Raw genomic sequence first — 10087 nt, 5'->3', positions numbered from 1 at the left:
AATTTAGGCTAAATAACACAAGAATATTTAATGATTTTCAAAAAATCTATGAGATTAACTCTTCAACGTCTGTTTTTTTCCGCGTCGCACGCCCTCTGCTGCCCATAGACCGTAAGTTACTCTATCTAAAAATATAATATGTTTGCAGTGGCAAATCAATGCATGTTAATCTATATACGTAAAAAAAATGAATTTACCTATTTTTTTATTTATTGTAATAATTTTAAATAAGAAACATTAGTACTATTATATCAGATACAGGATATTACGTATTAGGAACTAAAATATAATAACGCCACCTGATGACTACCGCTTACTTTCCGTAAAACGTTGACTGCTCAAGATTAGAGATCAGCATAATGTTAAAGATAGTACGACATATTGGAGAGGGTCGTTATTTTAAAAAGTGTTTAGAAAGAAAAATAGAGTAAGTACATACCACTTTGATTGCGTTTATATTTTGTTTATGCGAAACTAACAAAATATCTATATAATATTCAGCCGCATTTACTGCAGTGTAGCAAAAACATTTTAAGAGAGGACTAATTTGAAGTGTTTAAAATTATTAAGGGTATTGATAATACAGATCCATCAAACGCTTTGTGTTTAGTAGTGAAAACAATAGAACAATGGATCATAAATTCAAATTTTGGTAGCGTAGAAATCATCTGTAGTTTAGACTGTATTAAGTTTCATGTATTACTCTATTACTATTATAAATTTGTTTGATGTCAATGTTAGAGTAAATGAAGTATATGTTTAGAAATGTGCGTAACTTATACTGTTAAATCTGCATTGCAAATTTCCGAATATTCACTAAAGTTGTAAAATATTCTCGAGTGTAATAATCAACAATGTATATGTGTATGTAAGTACCAGTATTGTTATGCAAGCTGAAATTTCTAGAATCTCGCCTCACATCTATAAAATGTAGCCAACGAGAGGCGCAAGGAGACAGTATATATTATTTGTTTGCTACAGTTGGTATACTATATACTTCACAAGCTATAACTATGATTAGTGCTTATTAATCAGGAACTTTAGATATAGAACAGAAACGTTTATAGATTTCGAACGTTGCAAACCATTTAACTTCAACAGATTAACAGTAGATGTTGGTATTTTGACAAAGACATTATATAACTTTAGCTATGAGAAACTCACGTGTGATCAGCGAAGAACTAGTTAGCTCCCTAAGTGAATTGTACCGATATCAACTCGAAATTAATTCTCTCATCGTGAATCTTCGATAGAATATCAAGGACGTTTCAGATCAGATAGAAGATTCCATATTTGTTTGTATGTTTGTAAAACTTTTGGATATAAATCATTATTTCTAATTATTATTATTATAAATTATATTATTTGTTGTATATTAAAATGTACTTTTTAAAAATAAAACTGTGTGTATCAGTCTTGTTGACAAATATCTTAACTTTAATACGTATCAACATCTAATTAACTTTTAAATCCAAGTTAGAAATTAACTCAGTTTCAGGCTATATTATACCTAACATAATAACTTGGGATCTTGTGTCTGAGATTTGAATCAAAGACAACGTTTGTTCCAAATTAAAATTCAAATCACAATTCAATTTATATATATCTGTGCCAACAAGAGTTGACGATATCTCATTATCAAGATATTCTTCATATACCCTCTCGTGAACAACGAGAAAGATATAGCAAAACTGAGTCGCTCGAAACTGCCAAAGCTTTAGAACTAGAAGTTAAGAAATCAAGGAGAATAGATGAACTGAAAAGTGTATTATTGATATACTAGTTGATGATTATCTGTTATCTCAAAAGCATTATGTAAATACTCTAGTATTCCCACTAGCCAAATGGGGATGAATAACAAAGAAAAGCTAGAGATCCAGCTAAAATTCAAACAAATTGATCTTGAACAAGCTCATATCAAAGCCGAAAAAGAACAAGCTTGTATTGAAGCCAAAAAAGGAAAGAACAGGCTCGTATCGAAATTGAACAAGAAAATAAGTGTCTCCAGGCCGAAAAAGAAAGTAGGCTGAGAAAAATAGAAATTAGATTTAACTCTGATCGAGATACGTTGTTAAAGTACCACCATTTAATGAAGTTGATAAATGTTTCCAACATTTTGAGAAGGTTGCTCAAACCATGGAATGGCCCACCGAAAAATAGTCATTATTATTACAAAGTGTTTTGCCAAGTAAAGCAGAAGTTTATGTTACTCTCTCTCTATAAGATCTTACGGATTATGATAAGGTTAAAACAGATATTCTAAAAGCGTATGAGTTAGTATCAGAGGCTTATCGCAAGAAAGATGACACTGCAGAACAATTTTTTTGAAAAGTTTTGTTTTTTGAAATGTTTATGCTGATTGTGACAAGTACCTGGTGGGTATGCACAAATATAGTTTTGGTTTTGCTTCAACACGTAGGAACTCTGAGAAATAGACAGTTAACTGTTTACCGGCAATAATATTTAATTGCGTTTATGTTTCTAATATGCTATTAAGTTCAACATAATTAAAAGTGTTTTGCTCCTGATTTTCGTTTGTATTCAATGTCCGGTGCATCACGTTACAGTGTCCAACAGTAGTCAGCAAGCATTGACGGACTCTAGTTGCCCTGATATCGTTTTTTCATTGTAGCAAAACTGAATATTTTGATGAAACGGTACGTGATGGGCAAATTTGGATGTGATTTTCGTGATCAGCAGCCAAAAATCTTTCAGGAACACTCAACAGTGTTCAAGAAGCAAAAACTTTGTTGTGCAGTGTAATTAAAGTTACATGGAATTTGGACACGAAAAAGAGGTTTATTTTGATTTATGGAGTAATTCTACACATTCTTGGCAACTGTTTCGACAATCAAGTCTAACTTAGGAATTTAAACGTTGTGTACATTATTACCTCAAAACTTACTTGGATGAAAAGAAAGTTGAAACAGTGCAGGAAGAAGCTGCTTTTCATAAAAAGAATTTCCTACCATCTCAACAAATATGTGTTCAATTTTTTAAAGTTCAGGAATGTTGTCAAATATCTAACTCTTCTAGCATGAAATCTTCTGACAGTCGGAATAAAACTTTATCAAGGCCTCTCTGCCATTTTTGTAAAAAAAGCTGGTCATATTATGTTCGATAGTTGGTGTTTGCATAAAAAAAAAGAAAAGGAAGCAACACCAAGTGTGTAAACATATGGATGCAATTTCATCATATTACCTTATGTTTTTGATTTGGCCACTGATATAAAAGCTGGTATAGTTAGGGAGAAATTTAGAACTTTAGTGTTTGTTGGTTCTGTGTCTTTGACAAATGACACTGCTAACCCCATATTTATACATATTGTACATGATATTAGGGTAACTCAATCATTATTGTTAGAAGATATATAGCTGTTAGATTCGAGTTCTGCCACTGGTAAGTCTTTTATTGCTCAGGATTTTGAGGGTGACTTTATTAATGTTCATACCTCTTATTGGGCATCCGACCTAGTTTCAGGACCAGTTGTGCTTGAAATAAAACCTATTCTTTTAATTAAGAGACCCGACATGGCCAGGTGGGTTAAGGCGTTCGACTCGTAATCTGAGGGTCGCGGGTTCGAATCCCGTCACACCAAACATGCTCACCCTTTCAACCGTGAGGGAATTTTAATGTGACGGTCAATTCCACTATTCGTTGGTAAAAGAGTAGCCCAAGAGTTGGCGGTGGGTGGTGATGACTATCTGCCTTCCCTCTAGTCTTACACTGCTAAATTAGGTACGGCTAGCGCAGATAGCCCTCATGTAGCTTAGCGCGAAATTCAAAACAAACAAACAATCAATTAAGGGTGTATCATTATTGTTGAAAAACAGTTTGACTGGTGGAAAAGTTGTTGTCGAACTCAAGATGGTTAGCGAGTTGATCACTGTTTCATCTAAGGATGATGTTTTTGTTGTGGATAATCAAGACGTGCTGAGATTCAAGCTCAGGTGAAAAATTAAGCCAAAAAAACAAATGATAGACACTTGTCTCATTCAATTTTTTTTATTCGACATGGACCTTCTGCATAATTGTCCTACTGGCAATTTCTCAGTGAGTGGCAATAATGAAATTGAGGGATGTGGCTCACCTGGTGAAGTTTCATTTTCTACAAGAAAAACAGACACTGAGCAAGAAAAAAGATCCACAGATCTCTTTACTATTTAAATATGCACACTCGAAAGATGATCTAGAGAAAGTTCTGAATAGTTACTTTTTCAACGATGGTGTGCTTAAGAGAAATTGAATACTACGAGATGTGCCAGCTTCAGAGGACTGGCTCATAGTTTACCATATCGTTCTTCCCAAAGCATATCATTCTGAAATATTGAAAGTTGCCCATAAACTTCTTTGAGCGGTCATTTAAGTGTCAACAAGACATGTGACAAAATTATAAGACATTTCTTTTGGCCCAAAATTACTCAATATGTTGCACAGTTTTGTAAAACTTGTTATACTTGTTAGATGATTGAAAACCTAACTAGAAAATCCGTTGCTCCTTTGAAGCTTATCCCAGCTTTTGAAGAACCCTTCAGTCGTGTGATTATTGATTGTGTTGGACCTTTACCTAAAACTCGATCAAAGAACTAGTATTTGTTGACTATCATGTGCTCATCACTCGATTCCCTAAAAGTAAATTTCAGCCATTTGGGACGAAAAATTCTCAGGCAACTTTTCAGCGAATGATAAATCAATGTCTATTAATCTGTAAGAAGTTGGAATTTATGTTGATAATATTGTAATTTACAGTAACACTTGGGAAGAAGGTGGTGTTTTTGAGAGGTTTAAGAAAACCAATCTCATTGTAAGTTTGTCAAAAAGTGACTTTTGTAAAGCCAAAGTTGTTTACTTAGGTCATGTAGTAGGTTGTGGCCAAGTCTTTCCAGTTGAAGCCAAAAATGATTATATTGTGAATTACCCAACTTCTATAAATAAGAAAAGTTTGATTAGACTTTGGAGAATGACTGGTTATTACAAGAAGTTTTGAAAAAACTTTACTGACATCACTGTGCCATTGAAAAAATTTAATAAAGAAAAATCAGACGTTCAAGTGGGCTCAAACATGCCAATCTGGGTTTTAAACAGTTAAATCTTTATTGTGCACTCACCCTGTATTGATGGCACCTGACTTTGATAAGGCTTTCACATTAGCTGTTGATGTCAGAGATTGTGGCACTGGTGCCATTCAGTTATAATCAGATGACAGAGGTGTTGAGCACACTGTTTGTTATTTTTCTAAAAAAGTTTTATTGTCACCAAAAGAACTATTCAACTGTGGAAAAGGAAACTTGGCTTTAGAACATTTCAGTGTGTATGTATCGGCATCGCAACAACCTATTGTCATTTACGCTGATAACAGTCATTAACGCTTACGAACCAAATAAAGGGCAAGAACAGAATCTGTGAAATTGGATTTTAACATTACAAGAGTACGATTTAAAAATAATCTATGACAAACAGGTTGATAATATTTGTACTGATGCATTTTCATGTGCTATGTAATCTTATGATCGTTAGATTATTTGCATTGATTGTGTTATATACTGTCATGAGTTTTGTATTATATTTAATGTTTTGTTATCAATATATGTCCAATATGCAGCTAGTCATCACCACCCACTCTTGGGCTACTCTTTTACCAACGAATAGTGGGATTGACTGTTACATTATAACGCCCCCACGGCTGAAAGGGTGAGCATGTTTGGTGGGACGGGGATTCGAACCCGCGACCCTAAGATTACGAGTCGAATGCCTTAACCACCTGGCCATGCCGGGCTGTGTAATTTTATATAGAATAAGGTTTTCGTTCGTTCGTTCGAACAGGTCAGAGAGCCAAAGCATCAAACAAAGAAGACTGCGTACATACACATATGTATACATATGCAAATACACACACGCCATCAAATTTCAGGAACCAAACCTCTTACGATGTGAACCAGTGAATTGCAATATACAATAATTTTACTTAATTCATTTAAATCTCAGACTTTTAGAAAAAAAATTAATGAAACAAGATTATTTATTTTATTTTAATAACAGCCCGTTTATTTCTGTGTATATAGACTACGTATTTTTCATTTAAGAAGCCGATCTTTGAATCACTTAAAGAATTTATCACACTTGCAAACTATTTTCATAAAACAGTCAATTTTACTTGCGATTATTCGCCAACGCAGATTAACTTCCTTGATGTTACAGTTTTTCTAAAAAACGGAACTTTACAAACTGACTTGTAAAAGAAACTTACGGACAAACTATAATACGTTCATTATAAAGGCTGTAACCTCTCTCACACTAAACGAAACATTACCTACAGTCAAGCCTCTTAGAATAAAGAAAATATGCTCAAATGAAACAGACTACAGAAAACATACTATGTATCTAAAACAAACCATGTTGCAAAGAGGATATAAAGATACCGAAATCGACAAGCAAATTGAGAAGGCTAACAACACTTAGTGGAAAAACATCCTGAATCAGAGTAATACTAAACGTTCAATATAATTCTCCTTTGTTATTACCTATCAGTTTAAACTCAGAAATATGTCACGAATTTTGAAAAAAAAACAACAACAAACGTTTTCATCTACTTCAGCTAGACAGTCGTCTCAAATATATATCTCCTGAAGTTCCCATTGTTTCCTTCCGAAAAAGCAGAAATCTAAAACGTATCCTGTTCACACAAAAATAAACTACATTCCACTCCAAAATGGTTGTCGTCCATGCAATAAAGCCCATGGAGATGGGGACTACTTGTGTATAAATATAGATAAACCCAACAAGTCTTAAAAGTGTTATTGTTAATGAAGCATCAGTCTGTATGAAGTTTTTGGAAGTACGAAACGATGGAAGGAAAGTAATATGGTCATGCGGGATTTTGATGGGAGTGGAAAGGTGAATCCGTAAAGCTGCTGTGAGAGCATGACTTTCCAGAATCATAACACAATCTCATTGAGCGGAAAAGTCTGTTAACTATATAATATGATCACAAATAAGATATAGTTTTACTAAGGATTTATTGTTTGTTTGTTTTGTTTTTGAATTTCGCGCAAAAAAATCTACTCCACCATAATACAGTCAAAACCTGTCCTATAATTTACCAATAAGAATTTTCTTTATAATTAAACGCCCAAAATTGGAACTACCACAAAATAGTTAAAATCTGCACTAGGTGAAAATGGCATACTTAATAAAGTGAGCAAAAATCGGTACTTTAAAGTAAAGTATAAAATGATTTTTCTTTTGATACAGTTGCAACATTTCGGTATTTTTACAAAATTTTGTTTATTTTTGTTAAAAATACTCTGTGATTATTTATAAGTTTAAAAATGATATGAAAGAAATCATATCGAAAAAATTAAATATTATGAAGCTTATAAAATGTCTTGATGGTTATAAAGGATTTTCAGGATATTTGAAAAGTTTTAAAAAGAGTACTTAAAGAAAGTTTTGCAACAAATAATATTCCATGATTTTAAAATAGGATTAATATATCAGTAAATGCCTTCATTTATGATAAGGTATAAATTATTTGTTCTTCAAGTATAACTAGACACAAACAAAGTATGTTGATCTTTTTTATATATGATAAAACCAGTGCACACTGTTGTTTTCCAAACATTTATCTCGGTTAACTAAAAGTCATGTAATAAAGCATAAATTTAAAATATGCTCATGTAATAGATACCTATTATATTTTTATTCAGAAGTTAGACTTAAGAAACATCAAAAATACGGTTTGTTAGACAAAGGAAACTGTGAAAATTCGGCTATAAAATTCAATAATAAAAATAATTCACTAAAATTGTTTTCCTATATATATGTGTGTGTGTTGAAACTAAATTATTAAAAAATCAAAACCTGTAATACAGGCATAATTGAGAGTTATACAAATGCTTATCAAAATGATGAAGCTATGAATTTATGTTATAATATTCAGTATATTTATAGAAAAAAGTTTCTCTAGTTTATAGAGGGCCAAGTAAATGCTTAAATTTAATTCATGAAAATGCTTAAAGAAGGGTTGAAGAAATAAAAAAATATATAAAAACAACAGGATGGATAATTTAACTGATGAAGAAAAAGAATAATTAAAAAATAATGATATTTGTTATACTTGTGATATGGGAATCTTAGTGAATTTCAATATTGAAAAAAAAACAAAAAAAAAACAATAGGACATTTAAAAAGAATTTCACTACCACTATAATTTAACTAGAAAGAGTAGGGAGTCTATACATGAAAATTGTAGTCTGTTGTTTTGAAATTCTTTTTATGCCATTAATTATATGCAGTATGTATTACTACGTGGTTAGAGCGCTTGACTCGTACTTTGACAATAGTGGTTTCGAATCCCACTACTCCACTTAATGTGGTTCTATTTATTTTCCTAACAGAATGTTTTCCATCAGGAACAAATTGTCATCAGATGTGGTAGAGGCTGGAACTAAACGTTTAAAATAATTTATTTGAAAAATAATGGGTTTATAATTTTATTTATTGTGATTTTTGCCCAAGGGTGAGTGTGCAGGAACAACCTTAATGATCCAAGTGTCCATGTTTGTTTTAACTGTATGGATTAAACAGTACTTTTTATTTAGTTTCCAGTAAAGTTTTTAAGAGTTGTATTATTTAAGTTATATTTTTCTTTCTTCTATTCTATCCAAATACAGACCTGTTATACAGTTAACATTCCAAAATGATTTGAATAGTGGTATGAAACTTTGTACCACAATAATGGGTCCAGAAAAACAAAGGAAGGGTCCAAAAGAGGTACAGATACCTGTTCCATTTGGCCACATAGCAGCTCAAGAATGGGGACCCCCAGAAGGCTTTCCTGTTCTGGCTCTGCATGGTTGGTTGGATAATGGAGGAACATTTGACAGTTTGATCCCTTTATTGCTCCCAAATTTGAGGGTAGTAGCAATAGACTTCGTGGGACATGGTCTATCTTCTCATAAACCTCCTGGTGGAATTTATGAATTTGCTCATAATTTGATTGATGTTAAGAGAGTTGTTGATTTCTTTAGATGGAAGAAATTTATTATTTTGGGACATAGCATGGGTGGAGGATTAGGCTTACATTTTGCAAGTATTTATCCTTTTCTCGTTGAAAAGGTGATAAGTATTGACATTATAAAACCTGTGATTATACCCCATGATGCACTGACATCTCATGTTCTTCAAACCATTGATCAACAACTTGTCCTTGAAAAGAAACGTTTACAGCCTCCACGCGTTTACACTCATGACCAGGCTCTTCAGAAATTAATTAAAGGGTTGAAAAATCAAGTTACAGAAAAATCAGGCAAAATCCTCATGAAAAGAGGAACAAGTACGTCTACTAATGAAAATGGTGTCGTTTTTAACCACGATATATGTCTATATAACATACCTGCCTTTTCACTTGTAAAAGAATTACATAAACCCATTTTAGAAAACTTGAAATGTGAGCTCCTCATTATTAATACCAAGAAAAAACTTTTTTATGAAGATCCTGTGGAATGTGAAGAGTTCTTAGACATGTATAGAAGAAATTGTAAACACTTTCAATATGAAGAGGTTGAAGGATTACATTATGTTCACTTAAACACTCCAGAAAGGGTTGCTCCTTTAATTAATGATTTTATTTCAAAGTAGAACTTGAACACTGATGCAAAGTTATAGTTGTGTAACTTTGTATGTACTAAAAGTTCTTAGAAAAATAAGTATTACGAACTTGTGAATTTCTTATTTAAGGGATAATGGTAAATTTTTACTGTTAAATGTGTTTAATATTTATTTATTAATAGTATTGTGCATTAAAAATGGTGTGTGGGAATAACTGGGAGGTCCATACTTGCAGTTAGAAAAAATTGTATTTATTAGGGTAAAATATTCGTGAAATATATTGGTTATACTTGTGATTGATATTTATAGATGGTGTGTATGGTTGTCAAGGTAATAATAAAAATATATACAGGTTGGTTGTTTTTTTTTCTCTTTATCCTTTACTTTTGAATATTAATTTCAAACATTGGAGATACCATACATTTTTCTTTGAGGATGTAATATATATATATAACTAATTCACCATAATTATCTATGA

General features: G+C 32.2%; 1 protein-coding gene across 1 annotated transcript; it reads left to right on the top strand.

The window, feature by feature from the left end:
• Nucleotides 1-294: 294 nt before the first annotated feature.
• LOC143234594 (serine hydrolase-like protein) lies at nt 295-9766 on the top strand. Its single transcript, XM_076472050.1, has 2 exons — nt 295-427; nt 8673-9766. The coding sequence occupies exons 1-2, from the start codon at nt 360-362 to the stop codon at nt 9637-9639; spliced, it is 1035 nt and encodes a 344-aa protein (XP_076328165.1). The 5' UTR covers nt 295-359; the 3' UTR covers nt 9640-9766.
• Nucleotides 9767-10087: the final 321 nt, after the last annotated feature.

This window comes from Tachypleus tridentatus, chromosome 12 (genome assembly GCF_004210375.1).
Source record: "Tachypleus tridentatus isolate NWPU-2018 chromosome 12, ASM421037v1, whole genome shotgun sequence".
NCBI lineage: Eukaryota > Metazoa > Arthropoda > Merostomata > Xiphosura > Limulidae > Tachypleus > Tachypleus tridentatus.
This window is presented reverse-complemented; position numbering and strand designations above follow the sequence as displayed.

Coding starts and splice junctions, on each gene's coding strand:
- LOC143234594 (XM_076472050.1), top strand. CDS start 360: ATGTTAAAGATAGTACGACATATTGGAGAGGGTCGTTATTTTAAAAAG. Junction 428..8,672: donor TGTTTAGAAAGAAAAATAGA/GTAAGTACATAC, acceptor ATCCAAATACAG/ACCTGTTATACAGTTAACAT.